The sequence below is a fragment of the Carassius auratus genome, chromosome 18, assembly GCF_003368295.1.
Source record: "Carassius auratus strain Wakin chromosome 18, ASM336829v1, whole genome shotgun sequence".
NCBI classification, from domain to species: Eukaryota; Metazoa; Chordata; class Actinopteri; order Cypriniformes; family Cyprinidae; genus Carassius; species Carassius auratus.
Window position 1 is genome coordinate 1,529,743 of NC_039260.1, and position 24,753 is coordinate 1,554,495.

Sequence of the window (24,753 nt, forward strand, 5' to 3'; positions counted from 1 at the left end):
AATGGCAACAGTGATATATTAATTTGCATATATTTAAATATTTAGTTATATATGTTATATAACTTTAATATAAAATCTAGAATGTTTATATAGTTTAAAATAATTTAATAATAATTATAATAATTATATATATATATATATATATATATATATATATATATATATATATATATATATATATATATATATATATATATATAATAAATAAAATTTATATTATTTATATAAAATTAAAAACTATAGGCAAGTCAGAATTTTATTTATTGACAGTATTGTTGTTTATATAAAAGTGGATGAAAAGCACAAACAAATATCAGGTGATTATTACGCCTTTTTTATTATAGCAAATATGCAAGTAAATAAAAAAGAAGTCACTGTAAATAAACACATGCCCTTTAATACCACAGTCTAATTATTAATACATTAAATAGTGACAAATTTCACCTTGGTAGACATCTTGAAATGTTGAGGATCTTCTTTTGTCATTTGTATGTACATATCATATTGCTTTGCTGACGTTTAATCCATCAGTCTCGTGAGTGTCAGCATCTCTTCTCGGGTTTGTTTACAAAGAGAAACCGGCATCTGAATGATTTAATATACAAGTAACTGTACAAAGTACCAGCGTTTAGGCCTGATGGACGCGACCGAATCCGGAGCGTCTTGAAATGCATCACAACAACGTGGAACGTGATCCGACATGATTCAACACACACCTTGCACTTTTCTGTTTGTTTCACTTGATGAACCTTACAAGATCAGAGCATAAACAACACACACTTCATCCAATCTTCTGAGGGTGTTCGGGCTTTGATTATTTTCCGTCCTGGGAATGCATATGAGGATTGTGTGGAGAGGCATGCTGGGATAGCTCTCGGCTGCGTTAGAAAGAGTGGTTGGTCATTCCCTTTGTGACAGAACTGGACCAGATCTGGGTCAGAACAAAGGCCGGCTCGAGCAGGTTCCCTACGGAGAGTCGAGATGCAACTGAAGCCTGTGGACATTTAATCAGACAGCAAAGAAAACCACGTAATGCAAAAATACAAGTGCATTAATGAACACATCCAGACTCTAAACTGCAGCGCTTTCAGCTTGGGTTTGAATGAGGTTTAGATGAACAAATCAGAACGAGGTTGTTTGATTTGATCGAGAAGAATCGCACAAACACACAGACCGCACGAGTTTGTTCTTCTGTTGCTCTTTGATCTGGAGGAAGGGAAGTGACCTCCACCCAGAAGATGAAGATGATGATGATGATCTACGCTCGAATCGAAGTCACACATCACTAACAACAGAGAGTCGGCTCAGAGCTCGAGGCAAAACTCAGCAGTGATTCTCAACAGAAATACACTAAAATAAAACAAAAAAAAAAAGAAATGCATGATGGCACGACTTTCTATAGACCTGATTTACCAAAGATGGTATAACCCTCTTATAGCCTCTTTCCATAAATAATATTAATATTCATGTTCCAAAAAGTCATGTTTTAATTTAGTAGCTTGTGACCTGTTCACTGTTAAAAATATAATTTTGTGTACAAATACAGACTTTATATTTAAGCTATTATTTCTCATTTTAACCGTTTAACTTGATGTACAACAATAAAAAACTTAATCTGAAATAAAAAAAAAACATGAATGAAACATAAACAACAAAATTAGACAAATTAAAATCAAAAGAGAAAATATTAAAATAAAACTGATTCAAAATATTAATATAAATTAGGGACACTAAAATAAATCATGTTTGAAAGATGAATATTACAATTTAATTTGAAAGAATCAAATATCTAAAATTGTATTGATTTTCTTTACATTTTATATATATATATATGATTTTTTTTTTTTTCAAGTCAATTGAAGGGTTAAAGCTAGTTGGCAAAAACAGGCTTTGAGGGAATTTTGCAAAAGATTTATATTTGCAAACAATATTTTTTTTCCAGTTTCCGGTGTCGAGCGTTTGGACACATTCATCACACACACATCTGATGAAATCAATGACCTTTTATACAACGCATCCACCGTTTACTCCGCATCCGACAACATTTCGACATCAAAATAGAAAACGGACAACTTCAGACTAAAACTGGGCTGATGAATAACAACTGTTCATTCGCAAAGATGGTTTAAAAATTAATGCATCATGGTTGGTACCCTCATTCTGTCAACTCAAGTCAATTTCCACTGAATCTTTAAACACGCATGCGGCTTGTTTTCACGACACAATTAAGTGCAAACGTACGGTACACACACACACACACACACGTCTTCATCAGTCCATGTTTTACCTCGAGCTCCTTACATTTTGTTCTTGACACACACGACTCTTTGTATAGGTACCGTATAGTTCAGAACTCGTTTCATTCAGATGTTTAATGATATGCTTAATGCTCTGGCTTCAGAAACAGCCACATTTACTTGCAGCTCCTTTAAACAAAGAAACCTTCAGCAGCAAATGCATTAAACCCCAGACTGCTCGGCCACGCGGCCCGAGGGCGTAATAGCGTGTTCCTGCCAGGTAAGTCTCTCAGTCGTAGTGCCTTCAGAACGCCCCTCCCATCATCCTTCATGTAACAAAAGAAATAAACACAAGACTCCAGCCTAGTACTGATAACTGCATACACCATGGTGCTATAGGGAGTGAAAAAGGTCTTGAAGAAATGAAAAACAATCCAAAAAATGAACCCTCGGCCCCTGATGATGGCGTTTTTGTTTGTTTGTGAGCACTGCACCGGAATCATCATGAGATCATGACACACACACTGCACTGGCAGAGGGGCGGAGCCTGCATTCCGTATGCGTGAGGATGATCTCTGATTGGTTGTTTGGGTGGAAGAGGGCGGGACTCATTTCCTGATGGAGTTCTTTGGGTTTCTGATGCAGTTCGCTTACATTCCCTGTATAAACACTGAGTGTGTGTGTGTGTGTGTGTGTGTCGAGGGGCCGAGGGCCTGAGCGTGTGTCTCTAGTCCAGCGGCTCCTGCTTTATCCTGATGGGTGTGTTTGACTGACTCCTCCTGTCCACGCGACACAGAACATACTCGCTGAACTGAGACGAGTCCACGCCGCCGCCGCAGGACGCAGCCACGCTGAAACCCTTCTGGAAAAGACGCTCCAACACCTGAAACACACGCAGAACACTCACTGTCAGTCCAACATATTACCTTCAAGAACACAGTAAAAATCTGAAATATTATTACTATTTAAAATAGCTGTTTTCTATTTGAATATCTGTGAAACTGTAATTTATTCTCATGATCGAAGCTGTATTTTCAGCATCATTGCTCCAGTCTTCAGTGTCACATGGTCTTCAGAAATCATTTTAATATTATGATTTGCTGCTCAAGAAACATTTCTGATTATTATCAGCGCAGAAAACGTTTATATTTTTTTGTGGAAACTGATAAATTTTAATTTCCAGGATTCACAGATGAACAGAAAGTTCAAAAGAACAGCATGTATTTGAAAAATGTTGTAAACAATAATAATTTATTTACAAAAATATATGTTAAGATAAATACAAATGTGGGCGGAAAAGCCTATCAAAATCTGATTTATGACCTAATAATGTTTAATTATTTTTTTTCATTTATTGTAATATTGTAATAGATAAATAGATAGAAATATAGATAGTAGAATTTTAAAAATATATTTAACTTTTTATTGCTGTATGGTTTGTATCTCTCTGAAGGTAGTTTATTTAGAGATTTACTTAACAAGGTAACATAAAAATGGCTTTATAATATAATTAAGCTGACTATGAGTGAGGAAAAAAATCTAAATGAATCATGAATTGACAATCCTAATTCACAGAAGTGAATTGCTGATTGCGTCCCATGCACTGTGTGAACTGAGCTTCATATGAACCGTCTGAACCCCGGATCAGATTTTCCGATGGAGTTTGGAAAGCTGCTTTCACACCAACCAAACAAACTGACATCCGAAGCTTGATCGTCTGAACCTGCTCCGTTTCACAGCAGCCTCCATTCAGTCTCAATCACACACATTACGCTCACGTGATAAAAAACAGATTCATGAAGACATCCATGACACAACGGGAAGCAGGAATCTCTCACAGGAGCGTCACGTGAGTCTGACTCCTGGCAAAGACAAACGAGAACAAACGTGTGTGTCCCTGACAGACAGGTGAGAGAGAAACACACACACACACACACACACACACACACACACAAACAATCGAACAGAGATGATATACTTATTTCATTATACCTTTTCAAAAAATTTCAAAAAAAGAGTTTCATAAACGTTATCATATTATCATATCATTAATTTCATATTAGGTAAGGCGTAAAATATATGATAGTTTATAAAAGTGTCCGCTAAATAAATTAATACATTAAAGTCAATGACATGTACTACTGTTCAAAAGTTTGGGGTCAGTAAGATATTTCTCAAAGAAATGAATACTTTTGATCAGAAAGGACACTTATCAAAAATGACAGTAAAGAAAATTAAAAATAAACATGGTTTCCACAAAAATATTGGGCGGCACAACTGTTCTCAACATTGATGATAATCAGAAATTCTTTTTGAGCAACAAATCATCATATTCTGAAGATCATGTGACACTGAAGACTGGATCAATGATGCTGAAAATTCAGCGCTGCATCACAGGAATAAATTACATTTTAATAGTTATTCACATCGAAAACTGTTATTTTGAATCACAATAATATTTAACTATTTTTAATAATGCACTTTTGATCAAGTAAACAGCCTTCGTGAGCAGAAGAGACTTCTTTCAAAAACATTTAAACGTCTTACTGACCCCAAACTTTCGAACAGCTCTTTATTTGTGTGCATGATACGGCATCAATAAGAAACATGGATGCTGATGGTTTAACACGTTTGGTGCAGCTCATGTTGAGGGAAGACAAATGAGTGACCGGAGACGTGCTTCAGTGATTTAATTTGGTTGTTTTCAGCAGCAACTTCAGGAGAATCAGTCTGTCGCGCTCATAAATAACAGCAGAAGCAGATTAAACATTCAGTAGACAAGTGACGTCGTATTTAACTGCAGCAGGAACATGAAGTGTGTGTGTGTGTGTGTGTGAGCGGCTCTGTTTCGTGTATCTGTGGCACGTCTGTCAGTTTGATGGAGGTTCACCAGAGTCTGTGTTGATCCCGGTCCTCCATCACTGTGAGATATGGACGGAGACGGACAGCTTCATCTCTGGGACACTATGAGCATGTGTGTGTGCGTGTGTAAATGTTTTTCCTCTCTGAAGCGGTTCACGTATGCGTGTGCTGTGTTGTCCTCTCACTCTCTCTGTCTCAGTGCAGGTGCTTTCACTTGTTCTGTGATTTTTCACTCCCAGCTGGATTATTAGTTTCTTCTCTCACTTTTTCAAGCTAAACGAGTCCACTTCTAAAAGCCGAACTTCACTAGTTAGCATAGTGCTAAACTAGCTACAATAAAGCTACAGCAGTGTGTACTGAACTGTACTGAATGTGTTCTTGCAATGTACTTCAAATCTTAAAAGTATATTGAAAAAAAACTGGACTAGATAATATGGTATTAATTAAACAAAATGCTACTTAAGTGGACTTAAAGAGAATTTTGTGACTGTTTCTTAAGTAAACTAGTTAATAAGCGCACTTCGTAACAGACTTATTTTGGTATAATTGAAATACTTCATTTTTTTTAAATAAATATTTTGCTTCAATTTTTTTTTTATACTTTCATGTCAATTTTAGTTAAAGCTCTATTAAGTTTATTAAGTGTTTTTGTAAATTTTAGTCATTTTTGTTCATACATGACTATGTATTTTTAATTTATTTTATTTGACAGGGACCGTGCACAGTTCAAGCCCTGTACCAGAGTTAGCTGTAAAGCTAATTTACATTGTGGCCCCTGGGCAAGGAAGATAAAAAAAACAATAATAATAAAAGAAAAAGAAAAAAAAAGAAAAAGAAAAAAAGAGGAGCAATATAGACAATACTATCAAAGCACATAAAAACAAACAAAATGTAACAAACAAATTGCAGGTTTAATTGTAATTAATTAAATTTAATTTTAGTTATCAGAAACATTGCTTTGGTAACTAGCTGATTTTTTTGTATTTTATTTTACTTTAAGTAAATTTTTTATGGTTCTTTTTTTTTTTTTTAGATAATAACCCTGCTTTATAACAAATGTCAAATAAAAAATACTTACTTGGCAGTATACTTTAAAATGTATTATCCTTATATATATATATATATATATATATATATATATATATATATATATATATATATATATATATATGTAATACAATCTTTTGCCATGCTTTATAGTACACTTATTTTGATGTGGTGACTTACACTAAAGTAGATGTTAAGCACCAATAATAATTTTTACTGTAGTGTTAATGTATTAATATTTCAGTTAATATTTTAAAAGCACTAAATAGAAACATTTTCAATACAAATGTCTGTGCACGCTATTGCTTAGAGCCATAATTCAAAATATAAATCCTATTTCACACATAAAAAAACTCTTTGCAACTAATTGCAATTAATATAAATTTAAACTTAATTTTTTTTTACATGTTTGCAATAACATGTAATTAAGCGTGCAAATGCATTCACTTAGTTTGCATTAGCTCTTTTAAAGAATTTCCACAACATCTACTCTTTTTAAAAGTATGCTACTTGTTTAATCCAAGGGTGTTCTGAGTCCTTTAGCATATATTTATTATTATAAACCAGGTTTAACAATCATTTTGAGGACATCTGGTCACATATAATGTAAAATAAAGCCCCCACTCTTAAAACGAAGCACACAGACTGGTTTAAGTCTGTTAATGAGCTCTGTCCTCTGTCTGAGGTGAGGTGTGGCTCTTTAGTTGCCTGAAGCCATGTTTCCAGCCAGTAACCAGATCAGAGCTGTATTGTGTCGTACAGTGAGACTGGATTACTGTATCATACACTCAATAATGAGTCAGCCGACAGGAGAGTCATGAACAAAATCATTTCAGGAAAAAGAAAACACACCCTTTCCATCTACATCCACCTTAAAATACTAAAGTGAGATTTGAAACAAGCAACACTCACTCTAGAGGTCAAAAGGTCACCGACGCAATTAGAGAAACTGTGTAAAAAAATTTTTTTTCATAATTTTCAAAACTAAAAACATTTACTTGAAAAGCAAAATTGTTAGAACAGAAATAAGATTTGCATTTAACTTCAGGGTTATAATAGTCAACTAAAACGGAAACTAAAATTAAAACCATTAAAAAAAAATCATAACTTATTTATTAAAAGTAATAAAATAAGAAACTTTTTATTCAGCTATTTGCAAAGGCAACATTTTTCACTTTAATTTAGTTTCATTTGATGTACTAAAATAACTTTACATGAAACCTGAAATATTGAAATTGAAATTCTAAATATTAATAAAAATATAATACGATCTCAATTATCATGAAATAATATTATTAATATTTATTTTTGTACATTACACTGAAAAAATTATTCAAATGCCATTTTCACTCAGAAGTTGATAGTAAATTTCACAAATAATTACAAAAAATGGCAAGTAACTAATTCAATTAAACCTGAGATTTTTTACATAAAGAAAAATGTTTTGTTTTATTTTTGTGTTTTAAATTCATTTTAAACAATTGTTTAAATCATTTTCAAAGTTTTTAAATTCCTTGTTTTATTATTTGATTATTATTTTTTTTGTGATTGTTTTACTTTCTTTTATCCAAAGCACTTTGAATTACCATTGTGTATGAAATGTGTTATATAAATAAACTTGCCTTGCCTTTATTTTACAAATTCTAAAAACAGTGTACTGCCTTTTTTTTCTCATTTTAATCCTAATTTGTTTTACCAACAACATGAATTTTATGGTTAAAACAAGCAATTTGTCTCCTTACGCAATTATTTTATTTAAAAAAATACTTTTTTTTTTTCTGGAAAATAAGGCAAAAATACAAATGATAAAAAAATAGATATCAGACATCATTAAGACATCACTACATTCCAGTTATGACTGCTGTTTCAAACACAGACAGCAGCATTAATCTCATTTCCCCATAATCTAAAGCAGCATGCCATGCATCCTTCATCACTAAAGCAATCAGAATGCATAGTCAAAAGATCCCAATGATTCAATACAGTGGACGAGTGTTAGAGAAACCTTGAATACCAGTATACTGAGAAGTAAAAGAGTCCAGTCAAATCAAAAACAGAGAGTGTTTTACCCATTGTTTGTGTGTTTGTGTTATGTTTATGGATATTGCATCATCAGATGAGCAACAGTGGAGTCTGTCTCATGGCTTTATAAAACAGATGCATGTTAAAGTTACCAGCGTCAGAAACCAACAAACGAGCTCCTGTCGGAAACAAAAAGACCTGCTTCATCGCTTCACACAAATCCACTAGTTTTAGAAAAGAAACAGAGCTCGAGCGAGCAAACAAAGAGAGGGCAGACAGAAAGGGACACGCTCTTACTGGAAACACAGAAAGAAAATGTTGTGTTAGTTGATGCAGCCAATTAATTATATCGCAAGCCATTTAGAAATCTATAAAAGAAGCATAAAGGGGTTGAGGCTGTTTGAGAAAGTGTAAGTATGGTATTAAAAAATGCAATACGTGTATTTCAACCGCTCTGGGCGTTGTTACGTTGGAGTCTTTTTTTTAAAGGGAAGCGCTGTGTCTTAAAAAGGAGAAACGTGTAAATTATGCATTTCATTTTCTAGCCTCTCTTTTCTTCTTGCTCTTGCATTTTGTTTTTGAGGGAGTGAAAAAAAATCAGCTGCACATGAAAAGGCATTTTGTTGCATCCTCTGGGAGCTCTGTGCAGGTGTGTGTGTGTGTGTGTTAAAGTGTGTGTCTGAAATACAGATTGAGCCTTCTTTTCATTAATATACCATCAGCTTTAGGATGCTTTTATAGGATGTATAATGATTTCTAGCATGCAAATTGGTGTCCAAATCAAATTCTGTCACCTGTTAGAGATCTTATATGTTTCCAGATGTTCTGTCAATCAAAGACAGACACAGAAAATCAAACAAGACTAAAGTTAACAACTCCACACAAACAGCACAACTCACAGGAAACTGATGAGCCTCAGTCCAATGCTCTGATAATAACATGCTGCAAAGTTAGGTACATGATACTCTAATCAGCTCAAAACTACATCATGCAAACACATTATTTGGTAAATAGTTTGCTTTAAATTTGTAAAATAGATATATTAAAACCTATTTGTAATTGATTATTTAAGTAATACTTTTCATTTATTTTAAAACGTCTCTTAACTCCATCCATCATGATTTTTTTTTCTGAGCAGTAGTGCATTCTGGGATTGCATGCAATGCAAAATACATTACTGTTCAATAGTCTGTAAATTTTTACTTTTCTTTAAAAAAAGAAATACCTTAATTCATATGGAAAGTACTGTTTTGTGCATGCATTTTAGATTAGTGCGTGTATTTAGTTCTTTTTCCCCCATCTTTATTTTTTTTATTTTTTTTTTTTAATTGCTCATACACTAATCTTCAAACAGTTTGGAATCAATCACTTACAAAAAAGTATGTGTTAATTTATTTATTTATTTGTGAGTGAAACTATTACTTTTTGGCAAGGATGCATTACATTATTCAAAATTAATATATTTATAATAAAATATATTTATGTTATAAATCACTTTTATTTCAAATCAATGCCTTTTTTAACTTTCTATTCACCAAAGAATCCTAAAAAAATACAATGCATCACGGTTTCCACAAAAATATGAAGCCAATCAACTGTTTTCAACATTGATAATAATCAGAAATATTTTTTGAGCAGTAAATCATCATATTAGAATGATTTCTGAGATCATGTGACACTGAAGACTGGAGGAATGATGCTGAAAATGCAGCTTTGATCACAGAAATAAATTACATTTTAACATATATTCACATAGAAAATATTTAATTTAAATTTGAATAATATTTCAAATTTTTACTGTATTTTTTTATTAAATAAAATAAACATCAGCGGTGCTAAAATTCCTGTCTAGATAGGTTTTGGAATAAAATCCAGTGATACTGAACTAGTTTATTATTCAAGTTGCTAAACATTTAGACAGAATGACAAACTATTATTTCCTAAACAGCAACCACACTCCAGACAGATGAGAGCAGCACATGGCTTTACCTGCACCGAGTTCAGTCTGCAGTAGCCGTTCAGAGGGAAGCGGATGACGTGGGTCGGGTCCTGGTTCCAGCCAGCGTTGACCGAGTTACACATGACGTCGCCGGTCTCAGGGAAGATCTCCTCGATGAGCACCTTCTCCCCGCTGAGGGCGATGCGCTCGCCGAGGTCAGGGGTCACGCGGACCACCAGGCAGTCGCAGGGCTGTGCCAGACGCCTCTGCTCACGCTCCTGCTTCCACCGCTCCAGCTCCTTGATCATCGGGGACAGCTGGTAATAACGCGCCTCCTCGTACAGGAGACTGAAGTCCTGGACACACACAAATGAGGAATATGCATCTATCATTTTGTGACCCTGGAGCACGATTTGTACATCATCTGAAAGCTGAATTAATAATCTTTCCATTGATGCATGTTTGTTATGATCGGACCATATTTGTCTGAGATGCAACTATTTGAAAATCTGGAATCTGAGGGTGCACAAGAATCTAAATATTGAGAAAATCATCTTTAAAGTTGTTCAAATGAAGTTCTTAGCAATGCATATTATTCATAAAAAATTACGTTTTGATATATTTACAGTAGGAGGTTTACTAAATATCTTCATGGAACATGATCTTTAATTAATATCCTAATGATTTTTGACATAAAAGAAAAATTTACAATTTTGAACCATAAAATGTATTTTTGGCTACTGCTATAAATACACCCCAGAGACTTAAAACTGCTTTTGTACTCCAGGCAGGGTCACGTCTATTTATTTGTTATACATACTACCATTCAAATGTTTGGGATCGGTGAGATTTATTTTATTTATTACTTTTTATTTCAACATTTTTAAAGAATAATTAATTATTGTCTTATTAATGTACAATAAGTACTGTATATGCAAGATGTTTACACTTTTCTTAATTTTTTTTTTTTACATACAGGTATAATTTATAATATATATGCTATTTATTCTATATATTATATAATCTAGTATATATTTATTTTCCAATATTTATTGAAAAATATATATACATTTTTTTTTCTTTTTGCAATGAACAAGCAGAAAGTGTATAAAATACATACAATATAAGTAAAAAAAAATACAGAAAAAATTCTAAATGGACATCATAAGGGATTTTTTTTTACTAATGTATATAACACACATTTCTAACCTCCATACATGGATACTGCTCTTTTCTTTTTGCCCGTGTGTACATGTTTACACTTTGTAAATAAAATAAGAGCGGTGTTTCCCCATGCAACACTGCAGGAAAGTTGCACACTGAAGTTTAATATTTAATGAGCGATTTGGATGCTTTTACTGCAAAAGCTGCTAATAATGCAACAACACAAATAAATACATAAATAAAAGCCAATAAGAGAATGAATCTTTAAAAAGCAGCATGACTGGGGTGCAGGGTGGCATGTTTTGCTCCAAGGGGTATCAGTGCCGCCCGCGGGGCAACAGTCAAGACGTTTGGCAGGATCTCATGTGCTCGTTGGAGCCCGTCAGTGACGGACCTCCAGGCTTCAGCGTTTCTTTATCCAGGCAGACAACAGCAGACTGCCAAACGCTCGCTCTCTTCCTCTCGGGGATGTCTTGCCAGGGGTTTATTGCCCCTTTCTGTTTCCCCTTAATTTCCCACAAGTCCAGATGGTACTATTCTTCCTCCACTCTCCATCAGGAGCCGAGGTGTGGATGAGGGAGGAAAAATGTTGGAGTTCAACTGAGGATACAGTTTTGTGTGCAACGTCTGCAGAGTAATCTGCATAAAGATTGATATGAACAGTCATGAAGTGCACACAGCCTGAATGGTAACTAAACCGCTTGAGTAAGTGTACACAGTTTCTCTGCATTCTGCTGCAGACACAGGCTGCAAGTTTAAAATGCATGCAATAAAAGTTACAAAAAACTATAAATACACAAAATAATGATTTTGTAATGAATGCTATAATTTATTGTAATATCTTATAAATGCATGCATTTTGCAGTGAGCAAGCAGAAAATATAAAATGCATGCAATATAAGTTTTGCAAAACCATTTTTGATTGTTTGAAAACGTTGTAAGCGACCAGGTGAAAAATGTTTAGAAGTGTATATAACTTTGGTGTGAACATGCTTCTAGCCTCCACATGTGGATATTCAGTCGCTCGTTTCTTTTGCCCTTCACGAAATGCTGATGATAAAATGCATGCGGTGCATCAGTGCCTCAGGAACGCTGAGGTATTAAAAGATGCGCCTGGGTCCCTGTTTGTAACTCGTTCTCTTATAGTCGAGCCTCATGCAACCGACATGACGAAGAGCCAGATACAAGAGAGGTGAAGAAAGAAAGCGAGCTGATAGAAAGAATGAATTCCCATGTTCAGGCGATCCGACAGGCCTGTAGTGATCCAAAATAATGATCTTATTCTGTTGCCCACCGGCAAGACAACATCTCACAGACAGACAGAGAGAGAGAGACTGAGATATTCCCCTGTCTCCGTCTAATACGTATAAGAGATGACCATTTCTCTTTGATTTTGTCAAACACATGCTGATGTAGAGGTCAGATCCAACATGGCGCAAAAGTAAATCTTTACGGTCTTACTCACTGGATTTATTAGGAATTAATCATCAGTGCATGCTATTCTGAAATCAAGGGATCATTCATTAAAACTCCCACAGAAGTCAAACACCAGCAGCATCATGCTTTATTTACTGGAGCAGCCTAGCTGATAATCTCTGGTACAAATGATGCTTTTTTCAGTGAGAGATGCAAAACATATTCGGCTTTAGCTCCACGTTCACACTGATTTAGTGAAACGTATGTCACCGCAGGCCTTGACAGTCACGATGCCTCACAGATAAAGACACGCTTAACACCATCGTCTGCCGCTTCGCATTTCTGCATGATTTCACACACGCTGATCAGCAGATCAAACCGGTCGAAACTAGGCTCTTTGTGCGACTCAAAAGAGGACAGCAAAAGTGAATCCACAAAGATAAATCAGCCATAAATATATTTATATAATGCAAAAATATATGTAATTTTTGTGGTCTCGATACACGCCAAAATCCCAGCCAATCAGAACATAGCTGATACTTAACAGAAATTTAAATTGATTTTCGACCAATGATATCGCACTATGGGCGGAGCTAATAAAAACAATAAGACTAAAAAACAAACGGCCAACAGTATGTCCTAGAATTCACCACTAGATGGTTAAAACAAAAACTCAGAATTACATGAAAGAGCTGTTATTGCAAGCATGTGAAGAGAAGTTGAATTTGTGCATTAATGCGAACCGAAATTCACCTGCAGCTTGAAAATGCATTGCATTCTCAGTATTACCACAAGGGGTGCTACAGCACACATTAGCATAAACCATCTTCTACTGTCAGTTGTCTCATTCAGCACAACTAAGACCGCTAATGGCTAGAATGTGAAGTATATAAACAAGAGCAGTTTTACAGGAAATACAAATCACATATGAGATTTCTTTCATTTCTCTCGGATAGCAGTGAGATTACATGGAGATCAAACGGAGGAATTTATAGTGTATCTCAATATGCAATGCATCAACAACTTCCTAACATTTACAAGTGGAATAAATTGCTAATAATTTATTTAAAATCCAAATAATCTATTTATTTTCAAGATGATAACTGAATGATGCTTGCTAAATTTATGAAATGTAATGAGTTTTTATTTTTTTATTTTTTTTTTTATAAATAACTAAAACCATGAAAAACTTTTGTTACTTGAAAAAAAAATTATATATATATATATATATATATATATATATATATATATATATATATAATTTTTTTTTTAATTTCACCTAGTTTCCAAAGCAAACTTTTTCTAAACTTTTTTAAACTAACTAAAATAAAAATGAATTTAAAATTGAAACCTAAAGTAAAATTTACAAATAAAAATATAAGAAAATATAAAATAAAAAAAGAATAAAAATTATTAATAAAAAGTATAAATATATGTTATCTCAGATAACTCTGAGTTTAACTCCACGTACCAAAATAAGTAAAACTAAAAATGAAATAAAATGAATAAAAACTATATAGACATAAAAAATGTAAACAGAAAATATAAAAACTTACAAATGCAATATAAATATTAATAAAGTATATAATAAAACTGTCAATGTGACGACACTACAGCATGATAATCACACATTTTCACACATTTATCATGACTTGCTGCATGCTATTTAACACACTATTTTGTTTAATTGTACGCACTACAGAGTGTGCACTACATGTACACTACATGCATTCGACTCCAAACAGCCACTGAAGAACAAGCTTCAAACAGAGTAACGCCGTTACCTTAAAGTCATCCGGCAGCAGCAGTTTGCATGTTCGCAGGAAACTGAGAATATAACGGAAAATCTCTCCGTCCCTGTCGATGAAGTAATGCTGCTTCAAACTGTCCAGAACGATGGGCTCGGTTCCGTTAAACAGGCGGCTGATCCTGAAAATGTAAACACACACACACACACACACAGTTAATGGAGTGAGGCCAGCCTCCTTTAAATGCATGAAACAATTAGCATTTATTTTTCAATTTTATTAGTGGCCGGCCAAAAACGCATTAACGCTTGCTTCTGAAACAAGAGGCTTCAGGCGGATTCGAGTGGCTGAGAAAAGCGTTTCAAGTCCTTCTCTGCTGTGAGATTAATACAGTCGCAGCTCCGGTTCATCATCTCAACTGTCACATGCCAATTAATAACTCCCACATGATGTCATAAAGCAGGACAGTCGCATAAAAGCCTGCAGATGATTAGAATATGTAAACTAGACAGTCATTATGAGTAACAGCGATTAGCTAAGCAAACACTAGTGGAGTATTTGCAGTTGAAAGTTTCCTGTGCAACAAAACATGATGACTGTGCTTTTCCTAGTTACAGTCTCCTCTAAACAACTTTACATCACACACAAAAATATCTTAATGTATTTTCTAACATTTTATGTCATTTATTTGAATTTTTCTTATTGTGAAGAATATTTTAATAATATAAACAACTTCTTTTATGGAATGGAAAGTTTCCATGGATGTTAAATGTTCTTCATGAAACCATTGATGCCAAAAATAAGAACTTTATTTTTAAGCATATTTAAAAAGACAAAACAACAGATTTACAAAATACTGTTTAAATAAACAGTTCGTTCAGACCAACAGTTACAGTAAAAGTACAGTAAAAGTAAAAATTCAAAACAGTCACACTTTTCCCCCCAAATTTTTTTTGGGAAAAGCTGATTTCGGACAACTTGGCCTGACAAAAGTTATAACTCAAATATGTAACTTTGAAATCATAAAAAAATAAAAATAAAATAATAATAATAATAATATATAATTTGGTTAGTTTTCGTGTTAACTGAAAAAAAAAAAAATTGTTATATATATATATATATATATATATATATATATATATATATATATATATATATATATATATATATATATATATATATATATATATATATAAAAGTCATTCCAAATTTGATGCCAACCAGAGTGCAATCAAAAAATTAAATCAGTCACTTATGAGGTTCCATAATTTTTTGGGATGCTCCCTATGTAGGCAGCTCACTAGGTTTTGGAATGGAGCGAATACTCTTAATACGTTATTATATGTTATCTAACTTAAACCTACTTTTTCACTTTTTGAAAAAAAGCTGATTTAGGAAAACTTAACAAAAAGTTAGCCAGGAGTCTGTTAACCCTGAAATCATAGGAATAAAAAAAGATTTTTTTTTTTTTTTTTTTTTTTGTAATTTCAGTGTTAACTTCAATCATAAAAAAAGCTTAAAAAAATTATTGTAATTCTTATTAGAATAAAATAAAAAAATTAAATCAGTCTCTTTTTAAGTTCAGTGATTTGTTGGGATGCTCCCTATAAAGGCAGCACACTAGGTTTTAGAACAGAGTTTGTGTCCATCACTAGACAAAAACTGCATCTCTCCAATACATTCCTTCACTAATCTACTAATTCTAAAACTTCAGATTCAAACATCTCATACCCGTTTCCAATGCACGACACACAACATTTCAATGCTAACTCTATATAACTGGAAATACACTGGATACCTGGAAATACCTTCATCTTTCTGCATGCACTTCAGCTCTCTTTATGAACTCTGATACGATCAGCATTTCCTTCCGTTCCTAGCAGAGCGACAGCACTATCGCCGCTCCGATGCAATCTCCTCTTTAATCATGGCTACAGTTCCAGGATCAGCTGACGGCTCTCATAAGCACAAAGACTGCTTGTCGAAGCCTGAATAACGAACAACAGCCGAGGTATAAAGGCGTTTATTGTCGAACGTTGCCTATTGACTCTGTGTAAGGAAGTGATTTGCAAACACAGTTCACTGAGCTCAGCCAGGTGCATGTACTGTATTTACAGTCGGTTTCTTTATTTAATGCACAATGTAATTCATAAACTCTTAAGTCTACTCTATAGTCGTCACCTTATGCACTTTCTAAAGCTCTTGTTTTTCCTCTCTCTTTCTTTTTCCCCCTTTGGAAATCGATGCAAAATGCTTTATAAAAAACCAATACTCATCTCCCTGTAGCGCCTGCGGTCGTCCTTTCTCATATGGTCTTGCAATTCTTCCAGCTAGAATTTCACCATGCCCCTCCAGGCAAACACTGTTTTTCATCTGCACTTTTTTTAAAAAGCAATTAAAATGCTGCCTGTTTTTCTTTTCTTTCTCCTCTCCCCCACCCGCCTCTCTCTCTCTCTCTCTCCATCTTTTCTCCGATACTCTCTCCCACATCCTCCTTTTCCTCTAAATCTCTGTGGCTGTTCACACAGAAGGGGAATACGGTTGTCAGTCTCATATTCAGTGAATACGCTTCAGTTTGATCATGATGGCATCACTAAACACAAAGTGACGGGGTGTGACGAATGAAGACGATTCTTCAATTAGAGGCACTTTTGACTACTCGAAATTTTGAAAAATTAAACTTCTTCGATCCATGATTCATCGGTGTTGAAATATTCAGCACATGAATAAAGATGTGGCCTTGATCAACCTTCAGCTGGATTTGAGTTCACAGGGTTCTGGTGGTGACTCTTTACTTTTTTCAAAATGTGGTCTAAAACAAGAAGTTAGCTAGGTGTCAGTTAAGAAAAAAATTAAGTAATATTTAATACTTAATATATGATTAAAAAAACTAAAATTAAATTATATATATAAAAAAAATCAAATTTATATGTTTTAGTTAAATTCAATCATAAACATACTACGAAAAATAAGAAAAGTATTTACTTGTTTATTGTATTAAAAACACAAATAATTAAAAAATCCTTAAATATAATTGAAAGAATAATAGACATCTTTCAGAAGCCAAAAAAGTATAATTCTCCTGATTTTAACCTTTCAACACTTAAAAGTTATGAAAATGTAATAAAAAAAACTATAAAACTGTTTACAGCCATTAAAGTAACTTTCTTACAATTTCAGATTTTTCTGAAATAAAAAATCTATTATATTTAAAAAAAATATATATTTTTTATACTTTTAGAGTTAACTGAAATCAATAATATATATATATATATATATATATATATATATATATATATATATATATATAATTTTTTTTTCTTTCTTAAATTAAAAAAAATCTGCTAGCGTTATTTCTGAACCATAAAAAAAATATATATATATATATTTTTTTTTTTTACAAATGTATTAACTAATATATGTGTATATATATATATATATATATATATATATATATATATATATATATATATATATATATATATATATGTATATATATATATATATATATATATATATATATATATATATACAGTATACACACACACACACAACAAATACTAAATTAACTGAAAAATGAAGTAATAAAAGTTACAATTAATTAAAATATATTTATTCTGTTTTTTTAAGGAAAACAATTAAAAATAAATGTATTAAGAAAATAATAATAATAATAATAATAATATATATATATATATATATAAAAATATATATATATATTTTTAATAGAAGACTGAAAAGTTTTAGTCATGCATCTTATCAGTCTCAGACACTAAGTCTGTGAACACAGTCTGTCTCTCTCTCTCTCTATTTGTCGGTTTGCTTTCAGTAAATCTGCAGCAGCAGCTGAATGCATGCGATTCTTCATCAGTTCAGTGAATCTGCGTCTCTTAAAGAGGCAAACAGAAATGAACTCTACTTCAGTTTGAGTCTCACACAGCATCTGTCCTGCCGGCGGTGGGTGTGAGGGTTCAGACAGACACTTCCTGTCAGACAGCCTTCACTTCCTCTGTAAACAGGACCAGCAGTGTAGAAGAGAGATCTGAGCGAACAAACACCAGTCTGACCTGACATTGAGACTGAAGTCCAGTTCACACCTGCTACTGATCCGGATCCAGATTACATGCATGCAACACAACCACCTACTTGAAAAAGCTTCACAAAATATGCATGCAGTGTCTAGCTCACTTCCTAATCTAGTTTTATAACAAACCTATCATTGTATATTTTAAATATTGTTTGCTCCGTGACAATGCTTTTTTATAAAAGCATCTGCTAAATGCATAAATATTAATTTAATTGACTGACAGGAGAGTAGGAAGTTCCAGGATGCAAGTCTACAAATCTGATCACATATGTATTATCACATGAGTGAGTCACAAAACACTTTGAATCCTATTTACACCCTAAATTTAGTAGTGAATAATTGCGACTGGAAACGGATATTATTTCCAGATGTAAACAAGTTCAGCTTCAAAGAGTCAAAACCTTGTGTTTCAATGCATTAAAACCTTTTTGAATTGTATTTATTAATTCACTTCAAATATTGTAACTTTTTAATTTTAATCTTAACGTTACATTTTTTTTGTGCAAATCTTTTTCATGCATTTTTGTGCTTTTTTTTTTTTTAGCTTTGTTTCATGCATTTTTTTGTTTTGCTATAATGTGAATTTGCATTAAAAAGTGTGTTTACAAATGATCTTATGCTGAAATTCCAAATAAAAAAAACATTTTAACATATATTGAAAAAATAAAAAATTAAAAGAGCAATGAAAAACAAACATTTTATGTTTGTTCAAGTCACACCTTAAAAGTAATACAGGTCAACAAATCTGGCTGAAATGCATGCTTTCTGCATAAATTAATGACACGCTCGACTCAATCCCGATCATTAGCTGCTGTTCACAACTGCCCTCATGCTACTGATCTCTGTCAGAAAGACCCCACAGAATGAGCATGAAACTTTCATATGTCCTGTCACTTCAGCAGACTGAGCTGGAGGGAGATGAATGTTCACACATTAGTTATAGAGCGAGTTTCTTTTCCTGCTCTGCATTATTAAGGGATCAATCTATTAAAAGACACCATCAACTTAAGCTTCTTTAACTGGACTCTCTCAGCTGTCAGCTCGGCCTCTGAGGCGCAGCGCTGTGTGTGTGTGTGTGTGTGTGTGTGTTTGCATCCATGAGTGGGTTTCCCACTCGTCAGTGTGATAGGTGAATGTGTGTGGATGGTCAGTCTTTTGTGGACTCAAATGAAAGCAGTCTTGTATGAATGCCATTGCATTAGATGGACAAAAGTTTGGAGTTGGTAAGATTTTTTGTTGTTTTTGAAAGAAGTCTCTTCTGCTCACCAAGACTGCATTTATTTGATCAAAAATATGAAATGTTATTACAGTTTCAAATCAATCAAATTCAGTTCCAAATGACTGGTTTTCTATGTGAATATATGTTAATATTCAATTTATGTGATCAAAGCTGCATCATTATGTGTCACATGATTATTCAGAAATCATTCTAATATGATGATTTGCTGCTCAAGAAAGATTTCTGTTTATTATCAATGTTGAAATAAATTGTGTAGCTAAATATTTTTATGGAACTTGTGACTCAAACTTTGTGTTTGCTTTTAAAGTGCAAGTAATATGGCTAGAAATAATAGAACAACAGATCTATTGAAAATGCATGAAAAAAGGGTCAACTTGACTTCACATGTCCACTAGAAATCACCACAGGAACAATCAGTTAAAAGACACTGATGAAAAAAAGTTAGGATTTGAGCAGATAAAGACACTCGAAATAATATGATGTTTTTAAAGCAATGACGTTTTCAATTATGACATTGACATCTTTATGTATGATTTAAGTGACCTAATGAATAGAATAGAATAGAATAGAATATGCTTACCAGTGTTAACCACTGGCTAACAACACACAAACATTTGAAACATAAAAATAGCAACACAGAGAAAATATAATAGTATCAATAAAAAAATGCAATTATACTCTCTAAGCTAAACAAACTTTTCTATTGTGTTTCAGTCATAGTACTTACAAATGTTTTAAATATTCTAAATGTTCAAACATGTCTCTTTCTCTCTCTGTTCTAAAATCAAACTTAATCTCAACTCTATGATGAGAGCAACGAGCGCAGCGCTTCCATTCCTGTCTCTCTCCTAATAAAGTCATAATTGTGGATCAGACAGAGCCAGTCGCAGGGAATTCTGGACATATTCACATAAGTCAGACGCCATCAGAACAGATAATTAGCTTCTAATCAGCTCTAATTGAGTAAACCACTCAGACTAGTGTTTGTTATCAAACACTCCCTTAACTAACATCACATACGCAATCTGAGAACACTTTATTTAGCATCATTTCCGATTTAACACTTTAATGCATTTGTGCATGTCTCAGTATTTGATGTGTAAGTGTTTGCTTTGCTCTACAGAGCTACACGAACATAAGAGCATCTTAAAACTCCATTGCATGCGGTTTCAAAAATAAAATAAAAATAAAAAAAAAATCTGATTCTAACCATTAAGAATGGTTTGTATAGTTTAAAAAAATGCCAAAACAAATATTTGCACAGCCTAAAAAAACCAAAGTGCACAAAAATAACTTCTGATTGCATGCTCTTATTGAACTTTATAAGAGGCCAGGGGTCTTACCGTGAGTCTGGGTATTTGGTGAGGGTCGCCAGGCTGCTGGTGTACATGTGGCCACCCACATCGATGTGAACGGGTGCGTTGGATTTGGTGAGCTGAGCCGGCAGTGGAATCCCCTGCGCGGCCAGAGGAGAGACCGGAGACCGGGTCAGAGACAGACGTGACATGCTTCTCCCTTCCTGGAAACAGACAAACGGGAAAGCCATGGAGAAATGATGCTGATGATGCGTCTTCACGGTGCCTAAGTGTCTCTCCCACCTTGAGCGTCTGTGTGAGTCTTATCAGATCGTTTTCTCATCTGCCCCATCGCATATTTAGCTTACAAATTATTGCCACGGCTCTAATGAAGTATGTTTGCATCTTTTCACTGGTGCAGCCCGAGGGCAGGATACGAGGATGTTTATTAACGCTGCGGAGAGAGCGAGAGCGAGAGAGATATGCGAGGTGTTCGCCTCCGGGGATGGGAAAGAGAGAGAAAAAAACGGCAAGTTTCTAATTAAAGGTCGTGTTATGTGTTCGACGTGATATCCTCCGACACTTCAGCAACCAATCTGAACATTTGGGAAACGAGGGCATTGTGCGCGTTCACGTGGAACGCCAGGCATCACTTCCTACAACGAATCCAGTGTTAGTGAACTGAGAATCACTCGACTTCCAGCATCATTTAAGACCTCCATGATGGAATCAGAAACACTTTAAGATGCATTTGACTTGAAAGTTTTAATGCACTTTCTCAGTGCCCAAATGCTATTTTTTAAATGCACAAAAAGGGACCACATAAAACGGAGCAAATTTTTGAGAAACTTGTAGGTCCCAAGCAATCTTGACCAGCTGGTCTACTATAGCTTGAATTTTTCAATGCACAAATTGCAATAGTCAATAAATTACTTTGTTCTTGCTCTTTTCAGACCCATTTTGAAACTTTGGATTGTGGCATTCAGTCGGTTTGGATTAAAGCATCTGCTAAATGAATGCACGCCAGGCTTGTCTCGATGTGCATTTTACACTTCTACTGCTCAGATTAAATCCACAGACATCCTGCAGTATTCAGGATATGCAAAAATGTCCAAACTTGAACCAAACACCGTTCACACACAAACCTACTTTCCTCCTGAACTTCACTTGAAGACTGTCTACTGAAAAGACTCTGTTCAAACCCAAAGGCTTGTTTATACAAGTCAAAACTTTACCTCACAATGCCCGGATCACGCAGGGCCACATGGAAATACGGCTTAACATATTCCAGTTGTCATGAGAAAGACTGCTTCATTGTGAAGCTGGAGTTCAAAGGGATTTCAACGACAAGTTCTTCCATGCATCGGCTGTTATTTTAACCATACATGGTAAACAGAAGGCGGTTTTATGGGCTCCGCTCTGCTCCAGCGCTGGAGGCGATGAGCTCGAGGCGGACAGCAGAAATTTCCAGGGTGTTGCCACCAAGCCCTCAGCACTAATGTTCATTTAATACACAAGCAAGATGATACATTACAGATTCCATTGAATGGAAAAAAAAGACTTAAGACGTTTTGGCATATGAAGCTATGCCTCATCTCATTATAGCTCAGGGCGTTGTAACCAAAAGCCCAGATATTAATGCAAAGGGAATACAGTGGATCTGCCTCTTCTCTCTCTCTTTGTTAATAGAAGGGACCAGGTAGAAGAGTAAAGAAAAGTCAAAGGTCGAGCACAAATTCATGTTTATGACCTCAAAGTAGTACAGATTATAAATATAAACCCAAAAATAACCATCAGAATGTGTCCTGTATTAGGTAGCCCAATCATACCCAACTTTCTCGCACCGTTGATTTGCAAACCCTTAATCAACTGGAAGTCTAAACATAAACACGCTTGTCTCGACAGTCAATGGCGGAAGCTTTAAATTCCCTTTTGGACGTTTGGGGAAACGTTTGTTACGCGTACAGTGAAATCAAGACACACTTTTCCTGCTTGCTTCCTCCGGTTTCAGGTCGGTGCCCTACGGGTTAAAACTTCAATTCAGATCATTTCACAACATGGCGTCTCACTCCCAGCGATTAAAGCTTCAGGTATGAGGCATACATCCTCCTGATAACACGGGATCTCGGTGCCTAGTGGGCGTTTAATAAGATTACAGAATCAGAAAGAAATCTAGAAAAAAGGACGCGTTTGAGGACGCGTCACGTTTTCGCTGCGTCGCGCTCAAGCACCATCACATGAATCATCTACTACTCTACATCTGATAGCTATGAGATTTAATTGGAAACGGTACCGTTTCAAACATCGTAGATGTCCGGTTCGCGCGCCGAGTCCGGTTCGATCAATCGTCTCCCAGATGAAGGTTCGCGTCGCGTCAAGTTTCTATCCAATAAACGACCCAGCCTAGCTATTCTCTTCCTGTCCGGAGTGAAAAGCGCGTCAAAATGCATTAAAACGTGGATCGCGAGGGTCTGTGCGACTATAGCGAGCTGCTGCTGCTGTCTGGACGCGTTCAGAGCTCGAGCGCAAACGCGCGCAGGACTGTCTTACCTTCTCCACGAGACCAGAGCTCTCCTTCGTCCTCTTGATCTTCTTATTTCTTAATACTCGGATTCGGTCGCGTATATCAGCCTCTCCACTGTCTTTCTTGGCCACGGTGAATCTGCTGCTGTGCTTATGGGCAGAAGGAAGCCAATAATCCGTCTCCAAATCAGAGCAGAGCCGAGAGAAGAATTCTGGCTCCAGGCTGCGCAAACGCCTCTGGGGCCACGGGATTAGAGGACAATTAACTCAAACCCGAGCAGACTCATTGGAACAGATGCAAACCCGATATTTATTTAGCCTCGCTTAGCTCTTTCGCAAAGTAAAAATAGCTGGTGAGGGTTTAAAGTTCAGCGTATAACGGTTTACGCATCAGGCAAGTGTCACCACGCAGTTCCTGAGACTTTGGAGAGGCAGAAAGGCTGATTTTAATCATTGTCATTTCGTCTGATGTAATATTCCCCGAGGCTCTTTCACAGAGGCAACGCATTTTCCTTTCCTTGAACGAGTAAAAGTCTCTTCGCGAAAGCAGGAGGCGCACTTAAACTTGTTGATAAAGTGGCGATAGAAGACGAGTTTTCTTTTTGCAAAGCGAAAATCTGGATCTGGTGCTCATGCATGCAACGCTTTCCCCCTCGCTCCTCTCTGTGCTCGAATGTCTGCGAGAATCGTAATGGCAAATTTCCTGGAGGCCATTAAAAACAAATGACGTCTGGACATCATTCAGCGCGCGCCCTCACAGTCCGCCCGCAGCCAAATGCGCCATTTCAATTATTGCGCACGGCTAGATGGAGATGTCTGCTGCTGCAGGATCTCCCGTGCAAACGGGGCACAGCGTCGGTTTAAACCCACACAAACACAATCTTACACTTCTCGCGCCGGATTTTCATTTATTTAACAGCAGGCGAACAAATAAAGAGAGTTGCGTTGGGCATCAGCTGCGCCGCTTTCCGCGCGCAGGTACTCGATTATTTATTTATCCGAGTGTTTGTTTATTCGCGTGTAAATAAGTGTGAATAATTGATGCAGTGTTGAGACTCGTAATTACTGTGCATCTCACTCAGTACAGGACTGATGCTGAGCGACGCGTTCCGTGATGTTTGGCGCCCCCCGGTGTCCGTTCAGAGGAATGACAGGTTTCAAAGAGTAGATTAG

The 24,753-nt window shown here is 35.2% G+C and overlaps 1 protein-coding gene across 4 annotated transcripts; it reads right to left on the reverse strand.

The window, feature by feature from the left end:
* Window positions 1-1,734: 1,734 nt before the first annotated feature.
* Window positions 1,735-24,477, reverse strand: LOC113118099 (BTB/POZ domain-containing protein kctd15). 4 transcript variants are annotated; one of them, XM_026287009.1, is made up of 5 exons: window positions 23,608-24,477; window positions 21,106-21,281; window positions 14,472-14,616; window positions 10,158-10,463; window positions 1,736-3,120 (listed from the first exon to the last, which is right to left on the reverse strand). In XM_026287009.1, exons 2-5 carry the CDS (start codon window positions 21,267-21,269, stop codon window positions 2,965-2,967), a joined length of 771 nt encoding a protein of 256 aa, XP_026142794.1. In that variant the 5' UTR covers window positions 21,270-21,281; window positions 23,608-24,477; the 3' UTR covers window positions 1,736-2,964. The 4 variants fall into 4 exon arrangements, with proteins under 4 accessions (XP_026142792.1, XP_026142794.1, XP_026142793.1 ...); XM_026287008.1 differs by lacking the exon at window positions 23,608-24,477 and adding an exon at window positions 23,351-23,596; XM_026287010.1 differs by lacking the exon at window positions 23,608-24,477 and adding an exon at window positions 22,293-22,726.
* Window positions 24,478-24,753: the final 276 nt, after the last annotated feature.